We start from the raw sequence: 20,939 nt of genomic DNA, 5'->3' as shown, positions 1-20,939 counted from the left end.
ATCAAAATGTTCTACAATTTAAGAGCCTCTCTACTGAGAGCACTGACAACAAATTGATACACTTCTTTATAATTACATGCAAAAAACCCCATGAGGTCAGAAGAGGGTTTAGAAGAGCTTGCCAAAAATACTTTATTGTAGTTTCACTTTTGTTTTGAGTGTGTGTGGTGGAGGGGGCGGGGGGTGACGACACGGGGTATCCTATGTGCACCAGTAAATTTGCAACACATTTTGCTATGTATATCTTTTTTTGTTTGTTTTAAAAACTCATGAATTGATTTTGTATCAATTAAGATTTGTTATTTACACCAGTTCAGACCAATTATTCATGCCACTGTCTGAGACAAGGTCCTGGGCTGCAAGAATGAGATGCTTCCCTGGAAGGTGCAATACCAGAGTGGACAACCATTGAACCGCTTCGTAGGGAAGCGTGTTCCAAATCCCAGCAGTTAGTAGTTGACTTGCACACTGAAGCATAAGGATATAAACAGTTAAATAGTACTGTGTAGGGTCCCATAAATCCTAAGGACGGCCCGTATCCTGTGGCAGGTTGTTCTGCTGACTGTTCACATGTGGGGTGTAAGTGACGTGCACAGCCTGGGCAGGGCGTGTTACCTCATCACCACCTGGGCTGCAGCAAAGCAGCAGCTGTGGTTTGTGGGGAGAGAGGGTTATAGCCATAAGATGGAGACAGTTGTAGGAGATGGGAAGGGGCTGTTTTTAGCACACTGCCATCAAAACAAGGGGCACCGGGACTTACAGGTATCACAGCACATCCCTGTAGGAGATATCAGCGAAACTGATTGTCACCCCAGGCATGACTGCTCTGGAAGATGGTCCCTGCTCTTGGTAACCCTTTTCCCAGGGCCACTCAGCTCAACCTCAACTGGACCTGGGGATCCCTTCTTTGATCTCCTGTACGCCAAACCCCTACCCCCACCCTCAGCCTAGATCACCCTGCATCTTGGCAACACCCACGTGGCCTGGCCCACCTTTTGCGCTGTTCCAGGCTGCCCCTTTGTCAGCGAGGAGCTCCAGCATGAGTCCACGGCAGTTGAGGCAGGGGCCAAGGGCCTGTGGGGATTGGACACAGAGCAGCAGGAGGGCATGGGGCTGATCTGGAGCCAGGCAGGTTGCAGCACTTGTGGCTGAAGCACCAGACAGCAGTGCATTGGTGGTGCCACCAGGAGTAGCCCCAAGCCACATAGGCTACGTCTACACTACAAGTTTTCTTGGCAAAAAATATGCTAATGAGAGGCAAATGGATTGAGTCAATTTCATTTGCATATTTTCTGCCGATCCGGTTTTGCACTAGGGTCTTTGCACAAAAACAAGCAGTGTAGTGTAGATGTAGCCTCAATGTCTGAGGAGCCGTGGCTGACATCTTACTCACGCGGGGGGAGAGCAGCATCTGGGGCTGGCGCGGAAGCACTTCCCTGGCAGGAGGCCACGCCCCTCCCCACTCACAGACACCAGTTGCCTATGGCAACAGCACCACATACACCATTGTAGCTATGCCCCATGGATGTGCTACACATAATTTTGATGAGCTCATGGGTCTGATTGATGACTCCTCTCAGTGGTTACAAATGTGGTCACAGTCTCTGTACAATATATTAATTCCTCTCCAAACCAGAGTTAACAAGAATCGCTGACCTTACCTACATGGCACCGGAATGAGAATAAGTTTTCATAACTAACATAAATGTGCATGTAACCCACACGCCTATGGGGTGTGATTCACTGTCTCGTGTAGTAGCACTTAGACCACTTACAGCAGAGAGATAAGAACGAGTGAGCTTTACAGCCTAAGCTGAGAACCGGCTGGTTTCATAGTTCAAGCTGTAGAGGTGCCTATACTAAGCTGCAGCGGTCCCAGGTTCTACTCTGCCTGCAGGTGATTACAACCACACACGTGCCTAACTTTAAAGAGAAGCACACAGTGAGAGTCTCTTGCTGTTTGAGATGTGAGTAGTAAGCACCACAAACCAGCAGGTTATGGATATAATAACAGCCATACTAGATCAGAGCACAGGTCCATTTTGCCGAGTATCCAGTCTTCCAACAGTGGCCAATGCCAAGTGCCCCAGAGGGAATGAACAGAACAGGGAATTGTCAAGTGATCCCTCCCCTGTCATCCATTCCCAGCCTCTGACAGACGATAGGGACACCATTTCTGCTCATCCTGGGGCATTGATGGACCTATCCTCCATAAATTTATCTAGTTCTAATTCATCTAGAACATCACACTAGAATTAGGGTTATACTCTGGGGCTACGTCTACACTGGCCCCTTTTTCGGAAGGGGCATGCTAATTTTGAACTTGGGAATAGGGAAAAGCGGGGGATTTATGTTAGCTTATGAAAATTGCATTCCTCTCTTAGGACTTGATGCTTTTCACTGCTGAGCACTCTGAGCTCCCACTGATTTTGATAGGGCTTGGGACTGGACAAGATGTGCTCAGCAGGATCATGGATATATCTTAACCTTGAGCCTCAGTTGCTGTATCCAAGATCTTTCTATGTTGGTGGACTCCACAGAATGAAAGGAGGCCATAGGGGCTGGCAGCCAGATTCCAACCCCATGGGACTAGAATTGTTACTAGTTCTCTGGGATTAGGATCTCCCTGGGAATGGGGTTTTCCCTTCTGTGCCGATATGACAGAAGGTGTAGAATAAAATGGAGCATAAAGGGCATGAAACGAGCTTGACCATACAATGTATTTTGCTTGCTTAATTTTAAATCAGAACAACAAAACTGCAGGTTGATGTTGATAACCCATATTCCTCTTTTGTGGGGTGCCCAGGGAAGCAACTCACAGCCCTTTCCTTAAGACTGTCTCTAGCAGTGGATCCCAAGGAGCAGCTCCATGCTAGCAAGGGAGAACCACAGAGACTATCTACAGCTGCGTTTCTTTGACCAGCCCCTCCTAACCCATCCCCTGTTGTTCAGCTGCTCTAATTGCAATACAAGGGAGCCATTAAATATGCATAAGGAGAAAAAGAACATTCCCGTGCCTTTTATAAATAATTACTGTTCTGTATAGAGTAAATGTTGAGCATAATTACTGCAAGAGAATAAACAAGTTAGGACAGTTTGCAAGAAAATGATAGTTCCCCATATTCATTAACAGCCTGATCCTATGAGGTGCAGAGTGCTGCTCTGCTCCTGCCGACTTGGGGGACTGGGGAAAAGCTCTGCTGCTCTGAGGAGGCAATTTGCACCTGAGTTGGAATAGCAAGGGCTGACATTTATGACTGGGTGTTCAAACAGAGATCATTGCTTTGGCATTAGCAGTGACGCAGCACAAGATACACTGGCACGTGTGTCCTGCTGGAACACCAGCTATTTTTCTCTGTTCATCTCCTTACATTCCTTTAACCCTGTGCTTATCAGAGGAAAGTGATGGCTTTCATTGGTGGTGCTAAGGAACACACCTGAGATTCAGTAAGAGTGAAAAGTGCCCTTGCTATTTGGCAGCTCAGAGACCAGCACTGTAAACAGTGGGGCTTTGCTCAGCAGAAATTCAGAGCTGTAGCTCAAGCAAAGCCTAGAAGCCAGTGTTCCCACTAATTCTTTCCATGCATGTGTGGAATACATTTTGTTAAGTGTAGCGGAGCCAACAGCTTCCTGCGGGCCCCTGGCAGAAGGAGCGGAGCCTCAGGCAGAAGGGGCAGGGGAGGGGCAGATAGTGCTCAGAAGTGACCAGAGCACCGTGCAGGCTCACCTCCCCACTCCAGAGCTGTGTGGAAGTGGCGCTCACACACAGATTTAAAGTTCCTGGCTTCAGCTGTGCTCCTGCCTCAGGTCCCTTTGAATCCCAGACTCCAGGGCAATTGCCCCTTTGCCGCCTCCTCCTCCCTGTTGCTGAGCCTAGTTATGTGCTCCAAGGCCTGTGCAGATGTGTGTCACCAGTAGAATCACATGCTGCCGGCTGTATGCACTCTGCTAATTAGCTGGGTGGCATTTGAATCTCTCCTGGGTGGCCGCTCAAGCATTCAGCTTACAGATGCCTTTTCAACTGTGGTTACTTTGGGGCCTTGTGTAGAATTCCTTTATTCTAATCACAGAGAGGTAGGACTCCAAGACACATCAAGAGGTCACCTAGTGAGTTCAGCCCCTTGATGATGTCTTTTTATCTGGCTTGGCATAATAGTGTGGGTTGATTTATTATTATTTATTAAATATTATATTTTATTATTACCGTCTATAATTATAATTGTTTTCTGCAGTGCCTGAGCACCATAGTGTGACAGGTTTTATCAATAAAAGTTAGAATTTCTCCTCTTTGCTTCATGACCAAATGTTGTTGATTAAGACACATGAACTTTGCATTGCATGCGACTAAGCATGCAAATCCAGTGACTGCACATAAACGAGCCCTTTGAATAGTAATTGTGAATGTAAATTAGACACATTTGTCTGTCTTTTGCATGTATGTTTGCACATCAAATGCCTTCAAAATCAGACCTTGCCTTTTAGAAAGCCATCCGGGGCTCTGGGGAATTTCCAAATTCCACTTTCTCTTTTAGTCCACTACTCTCCTCTTCACTAAATTCTTTATTCCAATAAGCTGTATTAAAGCAATACTATTTTCTTTTGTCTTTCAGATCCAGAATGGGCATCCCATACCCTAGGAGTGTTTATCTGTTTAAATTGTTCAGGGATCCATCGGAATATCCCACAAGTCAGCAAAGTGAAATCAGTTCGTTTAGATTCCTGGGATGATGCTCAAGTTGAGGTATATGTTTTTTTTTTTCTTTTGAAAGTCACAAAAATGTGATCACACTTTTGACAAGTTTAAACAAGCAACAACTACGTTGGGCATATTATATTTTCTCCCATATAAATCTTGACTCTTTTTTTTAACTGAAAATTGCAAATTTCAAAAACTTTTAACCAGTCCTGCTGGTGATTCACTATTGCCTCCAGTATGTTGACTATTTAGGGCTTGAAAGCTCTCGAATCCCATTTTTCAAATTAGGCTCTTACCATGACAGAGACCTTAACTATTGTCTGTATGGAACCCTCCTTAGCTAGCTGTGGTGCTATAATAGTCAATAAATTCACCTAGAAAACCTGTTGGCTCTTATGTGCATCGAGACATAAGGCAATTGTCAATTTCAGCATGAATCTTGTATTGGTGTTTTTTTCTTCAAAGTCCCAGCTCTTCGAGTCATGTGATATAAATATGAAAATGAGCTTTCTTTTTCTGCCTTCATGGCTATAAGTTAGAATACAGGAAGCCATATAAAAAAACCCTAAATGTTGTTAATTTTAGAGACTTGTGATTTTTATGCAAATGTCATGATTTGGATGCTTTACTCATGTTTTATGGATACATAAGAATATCCAGGAGAAAATGCAGCTTCATGGAGAACAAAGACTAGTCTTCCTTGTAGGGATGTAAAATCCTGTTTAATTCGCTAACTGATTAAACACATTGTTTAACTGGTTAGCAGATTAAAGGGGGGGGCACCTGCCTGGAGCAGCCCCACCTCCCGCCTGTGGTTGAGCTGGAACACCACCTCCTCCCCTCCCTTCTTCCCTCCCTCCCCCCGCCCCCTACTGCAGGCAGGAGCTCATCAGTCAGGATGCTGCAGCAGGCCCCCTGCGGGACTGGAGCAGTCCCCTGTTTGCAGGTTAACCTTGGGTATGTCTACACTACAGCACTAATTCGAACTAGTGCATCTAGGCTTAAAAATTAGTTCGAATTAGCGATTTGCTAATTCGAACTAGCATGTCCACACTGAGTGGACCCTGAACCGAGGTTAAGGATGGCCGGAAGCAGTGCCGGCAGGGCATCAGATTAGGACTTAGAGTGTGGAACTGCTGCCGAGGGCTGTGCTTAAAGGGACAGACAGTTCTCGGGGGTTCCCCGTTTGCAAAGCAGTCCTGGCTTGGAGTGCCCTGAGTGCCCACACTCGGCACATCACAGCACTCGGCCATCAGCCCGGCTGCACTTGCCGCAGGCTGCCATCCGGGGGGGGGGTGGTGGTCAATCAAGGGGCTGCAGGAGAGTTTCCACCCCGAAGAGCCCGCAGAGCCAGCCCAGTCCTCCCCATCGGGGGCTCGTACCCCATTCCTCCCTCACCTCCTTCCACTTAGCCCTCCCTAGCCCCCCTTCCTGATGTACAAAATAAAGGACATGTGTGTTCAAAAACAGAAACTCTCTTTATTGAACAAAACTGGGGGAGACTGGGAAAAGGAGGTGGGAGAGGGGAAGAGAGAGGGTGGGAGAGGGGAAGGGCAACTAAAATGATCAGGGGAAGGGCAACTAAAATGATCAGCTTAGAAAAGAGGAGACTGAGGGGGGATATGATAGAGGTCTATAAAAGCATGAGTGGGGTGGAGAGGGTGCATAAAGAAAAGTTCTTCATTAGTTCCCATAATAGAAGGACTAGAGGACACCAAATGAAATGAATGGCTAGCAGGCTTCAAACTAACAACAGAAAGTTCTTCTTCACAAAGCAAATAGTCAACCTGTGGAACTCTTTGCTGCAGGAGGCTGTGAAGGCTAGAACTATAACAGAGTTTAAAGAGAAGTTACATAAAGTCATGGAGGTTGGGTCCATAGAGTGCTATTAGCCAGGGGGTAGAAATGGTGTCCCTGGCCTCTGTTTGTGGAAGGCTGGAGATGGATGGCATGAGACAAATGGCTTGGTCGTTGTCTTCGGTCCATCCCCTCCGGGGTTCCTAGTGTTGGCCGCTGTCGGCAGACAGGCTACTGGGCTAGATGGACCTTTGGTCTGACCCAGTACGACATATCTAAGCTCAGGGCTCAGGGTCGGGGGTCTCACTGGACCACCTTGATTTTCATGCCAACCTGCTCCTGGGTGGCCAGGCTGGCAGCTATCCTGCCCTAGATGGCCACTTTCCTGTGCCTAGTGCGGAGGTTGTGGATGAGGTCCACGATGTCTGCACTAGACCAGGTGGGCGCCCGCCGTTTGTGGACCCGGGCAGGCTCCCGGGAGCCACCAGCCTGGTCCCGGGAAGAGCTGGTGGCCGGCTCGAGCCGTGCCAGGTGCAGGGTTTGCTGGCTGGGTGCTGGCAGGCTTGCACCTGGCACGGGCACCATAGCCAGCCCGTTCCCCTTTAAGGGCTGGGAGGGGGGCAGAAGAGTTTCCCTGGTGGTGCCCAGAGTGGCCACTAGGGCAAGCTGGGGAGGGCTAGCCTCCCACTAGCTCGAATTAAGTGGCTACACAGCCCTTAATTCGAACTAGGTGTTAGTCCTCGAAGAATGAGGTTTACCTAGTTCGAATTAAGCGCACCGCTAGTTTAATTAAGTTCGAACTAGCGGTTTGCATGTGTAGCGCCTATCAAAGTTAATTCGAACTAACATCTGTTAGTTCGAATTAACTTTGTAGTGTAGACATAGCCCTTGACCGGTAAGCCTCACCTTACGGTTAACTGATTAAACCTTCACATCCCTACTTCCTTGTGACGCTGACTTGGGGTAAGACTTTGGCCAAGTCACGGAAGCCTAGGGTTTCAAAAGTGAGCACTGACTCTGATTCTTCCGTTCAAGGGATCAGTCGGAGGGATGTTGGGCATGATTTTTTCAGGAGTGATCACTGATGAGCATCCAGGCCTCTGTTGAATTCAGTTGGAGTTGTGGGTGCTCAGTACCACTGAATATTACGCCCCAGAGGTCTTAAGCTTGTCACCCAAACTCAGAGGCCACTTATGAAAATACTGCATGACATCTCGGCTCCACTGAAGTCAATGGGGTAAGAATTTCATCCCTTGATCAGGCCCTCTCTGTGTCGCCTTTTCTCTGATTGTGAAAGAGGGGTGGTGACTTAGGTGCCAACACAGTGGGTACTCCAAGGCTGGAGCACCCATGGAAAAAAAATTAACACCTACCAGCAGTCAACTTCCTCTTTCCCCACTATGCCTCCCACCTGCTGACAGCCCCACCAGTCATCTCTTCCCCCTCCCTCCCAGCACCTCCTTACTGCCATGAATCAGCTGTCCATAGCATACCGGAGGAGTTGGGAGGGAGGGGGAGCGGCAGGGATGGGCTAAGCTTATGGAAGGGGGCAGGAAGAGGTGGGGCAGGAGTGGAGTTGGGGTGAAAAGGGACAGGGCAGGGTGGGGCCTTGGGGGAAGGGGTGGAGTGGGGGCAAGAAGAGGTGGGGTGAGGGCATGGGGATTTGAGGGTAGGGATGGAGGGGGGGATTGAGCACCTCCAGGGAAAATTGGAAGCCAGCACTGGTGGTTGGTGATACTTATCAACTCACTTTTGTGCATTTGTTGGTGAGAATTTCAAGGGTCCTTGTCGATATAACTCTTAGTGGGTATGTCTACACTACCCCGCTAGTTCGAACTAGCGGGGTAATGTATGCATACCGCACTTGCTAATGAAGCCCGGGATTTGAATTTCCCGGGCTTCATTAGCATAAGCGGGGAGCTGCCATTTTTAAATCCCCGCTGCTTCGAACCCCGTGTAGCGCGGCTACACAGGGCTCGAACTAGGTAGTTCGGACTAGGGTCCTATTCCGAACTACCGTTACTCCTCGTGAAACGAGGTGTACCGGTAGTTCGGAATAGGCACCCTAGTCCGAACTACCTAGTTCGAGCCCCGTGTAGCCGCGCTACACGGGGTTCGAAGCAGCGGGGATTTAAAAATGGCGGCTCCCCGCTTATGCTAATGAAGCCCGGGAAATTCAAATCCCGGGCTTCATTAGCAAGTGCGGTATGCATACATTACCCTCCTAGTTCGAACTAGGAGGGTAGTGTAGACATACCCAGTCCTTGTATAACAATAAAGCCTGAATTGAATTGACAGACACAAAGTAATTGCCGAATCCAGCACATCCTCATGCACCATCTGCCATGGGGGGGCTCTTCCAGGAGGTGTAGGTTACTGGAGTGGCTTTGCACAGAAGTGTGTCACCCTTCATTTTGATGCTGATCACTTTATCTTATGCAAGCAGCAAAAATAGGAACAGATTTCTTTAAAGCAACAATATAACCAGAGAGTCTTTTTCTGAATGTGTCATCTGACTAGGGTAGAAACACTAGAGAACAGATTCAGTGCCGGATTCTGCCCTCAAACAGGCCCAAATAAAGACAGAACATGGCCTGGAGAATCCTTCAGTGTGAAATGGAAGAAACCTCCCGTTAGTTATGAGCATTGACCTAGTATTAGGATCACAGTAGGGATCACACATGTGACTAAGGGCAGAATTTGGCCCCAGGAATGTTATGGGGATGAAGTATCCAATCTTGATGGAAGAGAGATTTTTCCCATGTCTGTAGCAGCTTCTGTAATCAACTGCCTGATAAATGATGACACCGACTAAGAGAGATGGAAATTCACCTCAGTAGCAGGTGGACCCTGGATGATTTGAGGGTTGCTGTGTATGAGAAACAGACTGCCCTGGGCCATTCCATACCAGAAATACCTCTGTTAGTGTCACAAAAGCAGATTTTTATCTTCTGTGCCTCTTTTTCCCTATCTGTAAAATGGACATAAGGATACAATATAGCAACAGATGAAATGAATGGAACATCTACAAGATGCTTTTTAATTCTCTGATGTAAAGTGCTATAGAAATGCAGTCTATAGGACCTATCTGCCAACACATGATTACAAGACCTAGCATGTGCTCCCATAAGTAGTCCCAGTGGAGTGTTGTCATATGTGTATGCAGAATTGTATACTATTACTACTCTGTAGAAACAGATGAAGAAACTAGAGTTAAAATTGCTTAATTTTTTTTGTTTTGTCTCTTACAGTTTATGGCTGCAAATGGAAACAATGTAGCAAAAGCAAAATATGAATCCAAAATACCACCATTTTATTACAAGCCAACATTTTCTGACTGTCAGTAAGTAACTAAATATCTTTGCTGGTAAACAGCATTTATTTGTTTGTGCAGCTGCAGCCTCTGTAATATTTTCGTTTTTATGGTTTTGTTTTGTTATGAATTCACAGTGAGGTTTTAAAGGGCCTTGAGAAGTTCCATTCCTCTGGATTTATGTGGTAGGCTACTATTGTGCATAAGGTTTTATTTAATAACTACAGTTAAATGGGGTATGGAGGAATCAATAGATTGTTTATTCTCCAGACCCTTCCAAATTTCTAAGGTTAGATGGGACGTTGTTTCTTTCCATAACACAAGAAGTAGGGTAATCAAATGAAATCAATAGGTAGTAGGTTTAAAACAAATAAAAGGAAGTAGTTCTTCACACAATGCACAGTTAACCAGTGGAACTCCTTCCCGGAAAATGCTGTAAAGGCCAATACCATAACAGAGCTAGATAAATTCATGGGAGTGGACAACAGAGGAGGGATCACTTGATGTTTAGCTATTCTGTTCATTCTACACAGTACTATGCGGGTAAACACACACTGTGGTCTGGGATTCTTGGAGTGGTAGAATCCAATGTGGCTAAGGAGCCAGAGTAGGTCCAAAATGACCCTGCTCCAGCACTGCACCTCAGGCTTTCCTGGGGAGAGCCTAATGCGGGCCAGATGCTGGCAGTGTTTCAACGACTTTGTTGTCTGTAGTTGCTCTGAGCAAAATTAGACAACACTGTGTTTTAAAATACACCTGGGCTACATCTAGACTGGCATGATTTTCCGCAAATGCTTTTAACTGAAAAGTTTTCCGTTAAAAGCATTTGCGGAAAAGAGCATCTAGATTGGCACAGACGCTTTTCCGCAAAAGCACTTTTTGCAGAAAAGCATCCGTGCCAATCTAGACGCGCTTTTGTGCAAAAAAGCCCCAATCGCCATTTTCACGATCGGGGCTTTTTTGCACAAAACAAATCTGAGCTGTCTACACTGGCCCTTTTGCGCAAAAGCTTTTGCACAAAAGGACTTTTACCCATAGTATTTCCGCAAGAACACTGACAATCTTACATGAGATCGTCAGTGTTCTTACGGAAATTCAAGCAGCCAGTGTAGACAGCTGGCAAGTTTTTCCGGAAAAACTTGCCAGTCTAGATGCAGCCCTGGAGCCTTCAGTGCAAATGTACTCCATGTGCTCCGTAGCACTCACTCAGCGATTATGTGCTTTGGGTGCTTACATGACAGCTTAGTAAACTGCCTTAGCACTGTCAAGAATAGTCAGGCAAGCATCCATGGTTCCTAGTGAAACCGGGGGAGGCTTTTAATAGCATTTAAATTCTAGGTGATGTACATGAGTGGCCACGAGCAAGCGACTGTTAGAGGTGGAGTAGGACAGGAAAAAAACCCGTCAGGCATCTGGCAGCCCACAGGAATCCAGGTCAGGTGTTCATTACTCACATTGATTTTCTACAGTGCCTTGCCACCTTCCTTGGCTGGGAGCAGAAGCACTGCAAGCAGGGAAAGAGGGCTATTCAGGAAACAGTCGCACATGGACACAACAGTCGCAAGGCTGCCTGAACTGTTGTTGACGTGTGTGTGTGTGGGGGGGGGAAGTTGCCATGGGGCTCAGTGATTTAAAAGAGCCTGGGCTATGGGCTGCCATTGCTGCCACTGCGGCAACCAGAGCGCTGAGCCCTTTCTCTTGCCACTGGACCCCTTTCGGGCGCAGTCCAGGTGGCGCCAAGGGCTGGCAGCTGGGGGCGCAGCGTGGTCCAGGCAGTGCTTGAGGGCTGGCTACTCCTAATCCTGCCTTTTCTGCCCAAGGCTCCACCCCTTCCAGGGGCTCAGAGCTGAGCCCCCCTCCCCACATCGCCCAAGGCCTGGCGAACTCTGTCTCCAGCCCTGTTCACATAGCTGCTCCTGCAGCCTCCGATTCACAGGATCGGTTCTTCTGGTAAAGGCTGCACTCTGACTACTTGTGCTATGGGCAAGGACTGCACTGCAGGGAGGGAGCCTCCCAGCCCTGGTAGACAGGGTCCCGCTAGCTGGGCTGGATTTAGTATGCTAAAAACAGCACTGTGGACAGTGCGCCTCGGGTGGTAGCTGAAGCAGTGGCTGGAGCCCTCAAGCCAGGGGTGCCGGCACAGAAGGGCTAAAGGGCCATGGCCCCATCGCTTTTAGAAGTGAGAGGACATAGCCTTATGGGTAAGCAGGGGGAGGGGCAGGGAGGAACAAGTAGCCTGTGGGACCTGGGGGAAGAGGTGGGGACCCGGGAGTAGGCTCCCGCCCTGCCCATGCTCCACCCCTTCTCTGAGGCCCCACCCTCTACTCACTCATTTCCCCCTCCCTCTGTCACTCGCTCTCCCCACCCCCACTCACTTGCTTATTTTCACCAGGGTGGCTCAGAGGGGCAAGGGTATGGGACTTGGGAGTGGGTAAGTGCTTGGGGCTGGGGGTGCGGGCTGCAGGGTGGGGCCAGAAAAGAGGAGTTCAGAGTGTGGGAGGGGCACCAATCTGAGGCAGTGGGTTGGGGTGCAGGAAGGCTCTGACGGGGTTGGGGCCGGCTGGGATAGAGGAGGTTAGAGGGTGGGAAGGGGATCAGGGCTGGGACGGGCACTTGGGGTGAGTGAGAAATCCAGCTTGGGGTGCAGACTCTGGAGTGAGGCTGAGGATTAAGGGTTTGGGGTTCAGGAGGGCACTCTGGGCTGGGAACGAGGGGTTCAGAGAGTGCAGAGAGGATAAGGGCTGTGGTGGGAGGTGGAGTGCAGGGGGGGGGCAGGGCTGAAAGCTCCGGGTGGTGCTTACCTCGTGCAGCTCCTGAAGCAGTAGCAAACTGCTCTCCAGCTCCTACACAGAGGCATGGCCGGGGTCTCTGCATGTTGCCTCATCCGCAGGCACCGCCCCTGCAGTGCCCATGGGGAGCTCTGCAGCCAGTGCTTGGAGCAGGGGCAGTGCGCGGAGCCCCATGTCTGCCCCTACATGTGGGAGCGGGCGGGCGACGTGCTGCTGCTTCTGGGAGTCACATGGAGCCAAGACAGGCAGGGAGCTGCACCACCAGCCAGACTACCAGCAGCCCAGTTGGCGATGTTGGAACCACTGGGGTCCTTTTTCGACAGTCATTCTGGTTGGAAATCAGACTCCTGGCAACGCTATACAGGGGAAGAGGCGAGGAGGGTGGAGAGAAAAGGCGGGGCTTGGAGGAAGAGGTGAAGTGAGGTGGGGCCCCAGGGTAGGAGGGGGCGGGACAAGGATGGGAACACAATGGGAAGGGGTGGGGCTCCACTTTTCAGGGGCTTCTGTCCCTCCTGCCTCAAACCCACCTGGCCCCGTCTGCACATAGGTGGCTAGCCGAGTCTCTGGCAGAGCTGCAGCATTCACGCTGCTCTCTTTAGTGTGCTCACTAGAGCCTCACTATTGTGAGTTTGTCTGCCTGAGCAGGGAGATGCAGTCCCAGCTGCAGCATAGGCATAGCCCAGGTGAGCGGAGGGTGAAGGAAGGCTATCAATACTTGTCAACAGAGGTCAAGATAAGCCTTAATTTGGCCACACAGCTGGCTGCAAAGTGACTGGAAAATACAGAAATGTCCCTTGTATATGGCTTTACTTTCTGTGGATCTAAATGCACACCTTCCCTCACTACTTACCAGCAGCAAGGTGTTCAGTATGAGTTGTAATCCTACTGTGGTGACACTGGGTGGCTAGGCATGACAGATGCTCTGTCAGTGGTCACCAACCAGCAGATTGGGATCTACAGTAGATCTTGGAGCCTCTGACAAGTGATCCTGACAGGTTTGGCCAGGAATCTATCAAGTGCTGGCATATCAGTTGCCCCTCCGCCCACTGTCATGCTGCTCCTGCCTTCTGCTTGGAGCTGCCTCCCCTAGGAGCCTCCTGCTTGCTGTGCAGGATGTGGGAGGGAGAAGAGGGAGGTTCTGATGTCAGGGTGTCCCTCCCTCCTCTCCCCCGCACTTCTGTACTCCCACACAGGGCTAAGAGGATGGGGGGAGGAGGGACACCCTCCTCCCCTTTCTCACAAACACACACAGTCCTTCACTCTCATCTCCCAATCCAACACATATGTGGGTGGTGGTGGTTATTTCTTTTACTGCTTGCAAAGTGTGTTGGTTTTGGTTTGTGACCAGTCTGTGCATTTTATAATTTTCATTTCTCTCTTACGCTTAAATTTAATGTTTTGAGTAGTGAGTTCTAAAATGCCTAAGCTGTCATGGCTGGAGTAATTATCCCTATGGTAACTGCTGCTCCTGGAAGTGGCTGGCATGTCCCTGCAGCCCCTCACCCCCGCCCTCTGAGAGGCAGAGGGGGGGGGGGTTCTCCACATGCCGTGCTTGCCTGCAGGCACAGCTCCTGCAGCTCCCATTGATCAGTAACAGGGAACCGTGGCCAGTGGAAGCTGTGGGCTCAGTGCCTGTAGATGAGGGGCAGCACATAGTGCCATGGAGCCACTGCTGTACATGCCAGCTGCTTTCAGGAGTGGTGCAGGGCCAGAGCTGAAGTAAGCCTGCCTTACCCCCACTGCTCCACTGCCTGGAAGCTGTCTCAGTTAAATGGTGCCCTGCCAGAGTCTGCTTCCTGACTCCGTCTCAGCCCTGAATCTCCTCTTGCACCCAACCTCCTGCCCCAAACGTGAGTCCCCCTGCGCTCAAATTCCTTCCCAGAGCTTGCACCGTGAAACGCCTCCTGGACCCCAATCCTCCACCCTGGGCTAAGCCCAGAGCCTCTCCCACACGCCAAACACCTTGGCCCAAGACCAGAGCATGCACCCCAAGCCCCTACCCGGCTTGGTGAAAGTGAGTGAGGATGGGTGAGGCCTCAGGAAAGGGTGGAACAGGGTCAGGGCCTCAAAGAAGGGACGGGAAGGAAGTGGGGCCAAGGGGTTTAGGTCTGAGGTAGATCTTACATTGCACTTAAATTGAAAGAGTGATCTTGTGGTTAAAAAGGTTGGAGACCACTGCTCTAAGTCATATCTACTGTATCATTAAAGTTCTTTAGACAGATTTTGATCTTGATTATTTCAGGGTTACACTGATGAGAGTAAAAGCAGCATCAGGCCCTTCATCTTTAACAATCAATCAGGCCTGCCAGTGGGGCATGGGAGAGGGAGCAAAGGGGGCAGTTGCCCCAGGCCTAGTGATTCATAGAATTGTCCGGGACCTCGAGAGGCCATTGAGTCCAGTCCCCTGCACTCGTGGCAGGACCAAGTACCATTTAGATCGGGGCAGGCAAGATACGACTTGTAGGCTGGATCGGACCCGCCAACCCTTTCCAATCTGGCCCGCACCCATCCCGCGTCAGGGAGTAGCACTGCTCAAAGTGGCTAGCTTCCTCCTGTGGCTCTCTGCTTTGTGGGGCGAGAGGGAGGAGCTTCAGTGAGTTTCCTCCACCCCAGCAAAATCTCTCAACTCCTATTGGCCAGAAATGGAGATGTTTTGCTGGGGGCAGAGGCTGAGCAGCACAGTTTCTCAGGTCCCATTGGCTGGTTTCCACCCAATAGGAGCTGAGAAATTTTGCTGGGGCAGGAGCAGCATGGAAAGCTTTTCCCTCCTGCAGCACAGAGAGCCAGGTGCACAGCCAGCAGCGTGCGGCTGCTGGGGGTGAGGGGAAAGTCTGCCTGAGAGTGCTGCTTAGGTACGTGCCTGCTGGCCAAAGCCTGCCGCTGACACCCCACACCTTCCCGCACCGCAACCCCCTCCAGACCCAGCACCCCCCTTCCCTCCTTCCTCCAGGCCAGAATCCTCTCCTGTAGCCATACCCCCTACCAGACCCTGCACCCCAATCCCCTGCCCCAGGTCACAACCCCCTCCTTTACCCAAACTTCTTTGCAGACCTCATACTCCCTCCTGCCTGTCCCTTACCGTGAGCTCCCTTTTGCATCTAACCTACATCCCAGACCTCGCACCCCCTCCACAGAAATGTGCGGGCCTTGACCATTTACCAAAATCTTGAGCTACGTCTAGACTGCAAGCCTCTTTCGAAAAAGAGCGTCTAGACTACAACCAGTCTGGATGCTCTCTTTCGAAAAAAAACAGTTTGCATTACAAGAGCACTTTCGAAAAAAGGCGTTCTTCCTCGTAAAACGAAGTTTTCTATGCTCAAAAAAACTGCCACATTCTTTCAATTTACTTTCTAAAGAACGCGGCAGCAGTCTAGATGCAGGGGAAGTTTTTTCGAAAAAAGGCCACTTTAAAAAAAAAAAAAACCTGTAGTCTAGACACACCCTTGGAGGCATAAGTTTCACGAGGCATAAGGGAGTGGTTGACAAAGGCTTCCCCTGTCGACTGATATACGTCTTGGCTCGTGCGCTGTACTGACGATCAGCTGAGCCAGCACAGCACGGTGGCCATTTTTATTTTAATGATATTTAAATCCCCGCTTCATTGACTATGTTGGGTAGCCTATTTTACATGCCTCTGTCGGCAGAGGTATGTAGTCTAGACATACCCATGGGTTTAAATAAGAGAATAAAATACCATAGGCTGTTGCCATACATGGGGTGAGAGGGGAGATCAAGAGCTTTCAAATCAATCTACAAAATTGCTGTCGCCCAGTAGGGTCCATGCCTGGATAGTCCTATGGATAGAAACAGTGGTAATGATAGGTAGAAAAAAGTGGCTTCTAATGTCATTGCTGTTGTGCAATTATAAGTACTCTAAAAATGTGTTCAGTTATTTAAAGAACTGGAAAAACAACTATGTATATTTATTGATTTTTTTTTTTCAGGTTTAATGAGATCAGTTTTTATATAGGTAGTTGCTCGCTTGTTCTATTTGTTTTTGTTTTTTACCTAGCTACCAGCCCTGCAAACCCTCTCTGGGCCTTGAAAGTGATGCTGAGGTAGGGTCTTCCCTGCCCATGCAACAGCTGTAGTCGCATCAATAATGGGGCATCTGTGTGCCAAATTCTGCCCAATATTTTTTCCTCTTGTCTATGCAATCCCATTATTGTTAGGTTATGCCGTTAGTTACAACTGTGTAACACTATTGGCTTAAGTGAATTTACACAACTGTAACAGACAGCAGTTTAGAAAGCCATTCTGTGTATGTCTACACTACAGAGTTTTGTTGGGGAAAAAGTTTTTCCGACAATACTTGAGGAATGGCCCTACTGCAATTGCGTTCTTCCGCAAGAAAATCGAAAGACCAGAGGGGTTTTTCTGGCATTTGTAATCCTCATTCTATGAGGAAGAAGCCTTTTTGCAAAAGAGCTCTTTTGCAAAAAGGCATGTGTGGACGGGGAAGAGAGAGTTCTTTCGGAAGAAGAAGAAAGAGGAAAAAGGACAGGTGCCCTGGTGGCCATTCCGTCCATAGCAATCACAGCTTACATGCGAGAGAGCGTCCATTCAGCCCGGACTCTCTCTTTTGAAAAAGCTGATTGCTTTTTTGATGCACTTTTGTAGTGTTGACACTCTCTTTTGGAAGAAGTTTTTTCAGAAGATCTCTTCAGAAAAAAGCTTCTTCCGAAAGAAGCCTGCAGTCTAGAGATAGCCTCTGTTGATGTTTTGCAAACAAAGGTAGGATCCAGCTCACACACTCATAGCTGGGTCGCCTCCTCAGGTCTCACAAAAGTAAATACAGTAGACCCACATCTATGTCTCTGAAGGCAGCAAGTATAAAACCATGCATAGAACAGATCTGCTATGAGAGAAGTCTGTCTACACATTCACTTTTGGGAATCAAAGTGTACTGTTGGGGCAGAGCCAAAGCCCAGTGAAGACAAGGAAAGGACTCCCATAAACTTGAAAGGGCTTTTTAGGCCTATTAAGCCAGGCTCTAGTGGTGTGTTTTAACTTGTGTTCTGCTTTCTAGTCATGCCATTGTGGTCCATCTGTGTTAAGCAACTAGTAAGAATGACTTTGAGCTCCGTAGAGGTGTAATTGTTTTGAGTACCCGTCTCACCAGCCCTGAGATACCAGTCGTGATTTGTGGAGGACTATTGCTTTATTTGTTGTAATCATTTTTTTTTAGACACAGATAAAGAAGCGAGAACTCCTGAAACCATCCTAAGTGGGCATTAGCTACTGTTGGCAGCCATGCGACAGTGACCTTGTCTTCTATATTTTGTATAGCACTGAGCGTGGTTTTGGGGCTTAATAAATCATCAGGATATGGAGGATCGTGGCAGGTCATTTATCACTAGCAGGCCAGATTCTTATTTTAGCTTGGTCCCATGTCTACACCATAGTGAATTTTCCATATGGGCCCTTTAACAGGTGGTCTTTTTTTTTTTTTTTTTTTTTAAAAACACCTACATGGAATTTTCTGCCCTTCTTTCCCCTCATTTGTGTTTTTGTGTCTTGAAGCAAGGCAGCTTTTGCACAGAAAATTGACTTTGAAAATTTGCTTCTCCAGCCTGTTACAAAGGGTGCTATGTAGGGACTGGATGGTAACCTAATCCACAGGAGGTCTATGTTAAGTCAAAGACTTAAATCCTCCATTCTTACTTGCCTCTATGTTTTATCAGTTTTGTAGTGTGAACACATCCCATTAGGAGTCTTTTCAAGTATCACCTCAGGTACAAATTGCAGAGACACATGCTACAACACAGACACCAATTTGGGGCTACTACACCTCGCCAGACACCTCTCCTACATGGGGCTTAAGTTGCACTGAGGAGAAGCAGTGAGGTCCAATGATCATTCCTGAGAATCAGGAGAACTGGGTTCTAGTCCTGGTGTATCACTGACTTGCTCTATAATCATTTACAAGTCCTGTACAATCTCTGCCTGTGTTTCCCAATTCAGGCTCTGTCTGTTGAAAGGGTAAGCTGGCACAGGTGGTCTTTTGCAAAGTGTTTGTACAGTCCCTAGCACAGCAAGGCCCTGGTCTGTGTTTGGGGCCTCTATGTGCTCTTTTCATACAAATAATCAAGGAATGATAGGACTGAAAGGATCTTAAGAAGTTATCTAGTCCAGTCCCCTATGATTATGGCAGGACTAAATGCTATCTAGTCCACCTCTGACCGGTATTTATTTGGTCCATCCCTATGCGATGACTTTAGCTGAGCAGGCGTGTTTTACTCAGAGTCTGAGTGTTTTTTGTTGGCTTGTCTGTCTTCATATCTGTGACACGGAAGCTGGAGAGAGACCATTTTATTCAAGGGAAATTGGCATTGGGCTACAGCAGCACTGTGGCAGTGCAGTCAAATACAGTTTGTCAGACTGCTCCAAAATGGAATGTTCTAGTTGGATTGACCCGATATTTTATTTTGGTGTTTCCCAACCGAAACTTTACGTTTTCAGCCATAAGTTTATGGGCTTTCTACAATAAGCATGAATGTTCCATAAAAAACTTGCTTGATGAAAATGAAATTTTCTCATCAGGTACTCTTCATGGGGAAAATTGCCCTATTCTCGAACCAGTTCTTCATTGGACACGTCTGATGTTTTCGCTTTATGTTTTCAATTAAAAATAGCTTTCAGGAAGAGAGGAAGATTATCTGTTTTTTTTCCTGTTAATTTCACCAGCATAAATACGTTTCCCCTTAAAAAAAAATCATTGGACTTGTCCTGAGTCTGTCAGTTACTTGTTTCATTTTAAATGGCTTCTGACTCTGAACTAAAGTGGCTCAACTCGCTCCATTTAGAAACTTTGTGCCTGTCTGTTTGACTTGAAGCCTGTCTGTTTGACTTGCTTTGTCAGTGGCTCATTCTTCATTTCCATAAGCAAACAGTAAATAAAATGTTTATGAGATTTGGAGTATGGATGTGTAAGTGTAACTTTGTACACAGATAACCAATGAGGTTGGGCTCATTGATTATCGTGCATGGTTACACGCTGCCCCACTCCCCACATTGCTGCCTCTGTATCAGAGGTAGCAGCACGAGGGGCAGGTGGGAGACAGTGTGTGCAGGGAAATGGCTTTTAAATCAGCTTCCTGTGCATACTGACTCCTGGGGAACCACCTCCCATCCCCCAGCCATGTATAACAGTGTAAGTGCTGAAATTTACACATCTACTTAAATAAACTGATTTTAACACCCCTAATCTGGAGTTCTGTAGCCTAATGTCATCTGACCTTATAGACCTCTAGTTTTGCCCTGGCTTTAATTCCAATGGGAGTTTTCCATTTATTTTAGTGGTAACATATTCCAGACCTATTCTGTTTTCTCTGTCTGCTCCAGTAAATGTTGTTTCATTTTGATTTTCTTATTTCAGTTTTCTATTGTGTTAATTACAGAACAAAGAGCCAGCTATCATCTTTCTGTTCATTTGCCAGGAATGACACATTCCCTGTAACTCACAATCAGGCAGACTTTAGGTGGGCTGGAAGTTTTGGATCAGACCACAAAAGCTGTGTATCTCAGTTTAGAAATAGAAATGGGATCATTCCTAGAAATATCAACCTCATCAGCAGGCCCACTGGTTGTCATAAGCCTGATAAATGGCATCAGTTAGTTTTGCTGAGAGAACTTGTATTGATGTTTGGACATCTTCCGGTCTGGTCCTGAGTTTGGCATGGATTGTCTGCCCTTTAAGTCTTTACTTATTTACTCTTCAGTTTATGCAGAGGCAACATCGAGTTAAAGACAGCTAAAATAGGACATAAGTTTATAGCGAGTACATTGAGCAGTCCCAAAGAGGTGCGTTAAAGTAAAACATTGGTCTGATTCAAAGTGCAGTGGCAGGACTCCCATTGACTCTAGTGAGCTTTGGATCAGGCCCGGTGGGCTGAAGCATTCAGTTGAGGCACGATCCTCTGTGGTTCTGAATACTTCCAACTCCTGCTGACACCAGTGCTGAAATCCAGCCCCTACTGAAGTTAATAGGAATCTTGCCCTTGAATTCAGTCAGTCCAGGATTTCCTTGGGAGCTGCACATGATTGAAATCTCTCAGGATCAGACCTTAACTACCAAATAAGCGCTTACAGCACCAGGGGGCTGACAGCTTTCTCAGGCCCCTGGAAAAGGTGGGGAGGGGGTGGCTCCGTGCCTGCAGAAGGGGCAGGTCCAGGGGCAGCGAGCCCTTAGCACTGCCTAGACCGTGGTACTGCCTCCCCTCCCCAACCTCAGAGCCACGTGGAGTACATAATACGGCGCTCCAATGGCATTCTGGCGGCAATTTAAATGGCCCAGGGCTGTAACTGCCATTGTTGCCACAGTAGCAGCAATGCCAGCCGGGAG

At 48.0% G+C, this 20,939-nt stretch overlaps 1 protein-coding gene across 1 annotated transcript in view; it reads left to right on the top strand.

Moving 5' to 3' along the window:
* ADAP1 (ArfGAP with dual PH domains 1) overlaps positions 1 to 20,939 on the top strand; it is a 131,132-nt gene that overhangs the window by 16,130 nt on the left and 94,063 nt on the right. Inside the window, exons 2-3 of the mRNA XM_006112840.3 lie at positions 4,611 to 4,741; positions 9,745 to 9,836. Of these exons, the coding sequence (XP_006112902.1) occupies positions 4,611 to 4,741; positions 9,745 to 9,836 (223 nt within the window). The remainder of the gene's footprint in view (positions 1 to 4,610; positions 4,742 to 9,744; positions 9,837 to 20,939) is intronic.

This window comes from Pelodiscus sinensis, chromosome 16 (assembly GCF_049634645.1).
Source record: "Pelodiscus sinensis isolate JC-2024 chromosome 16, ASM4963464v1, whole genome shotgun sequence".
NCBI lineage: Eukaryota > Metazoa > Chordata > Testudines > Trionychidae > Pelodiscus > Pelodiscus sinensis.
The sequence above is the reverse complement of the archived record's forward strand: the minus strand, read 5'-3'. Positions and strand labels throughout refer to the sequence as shown.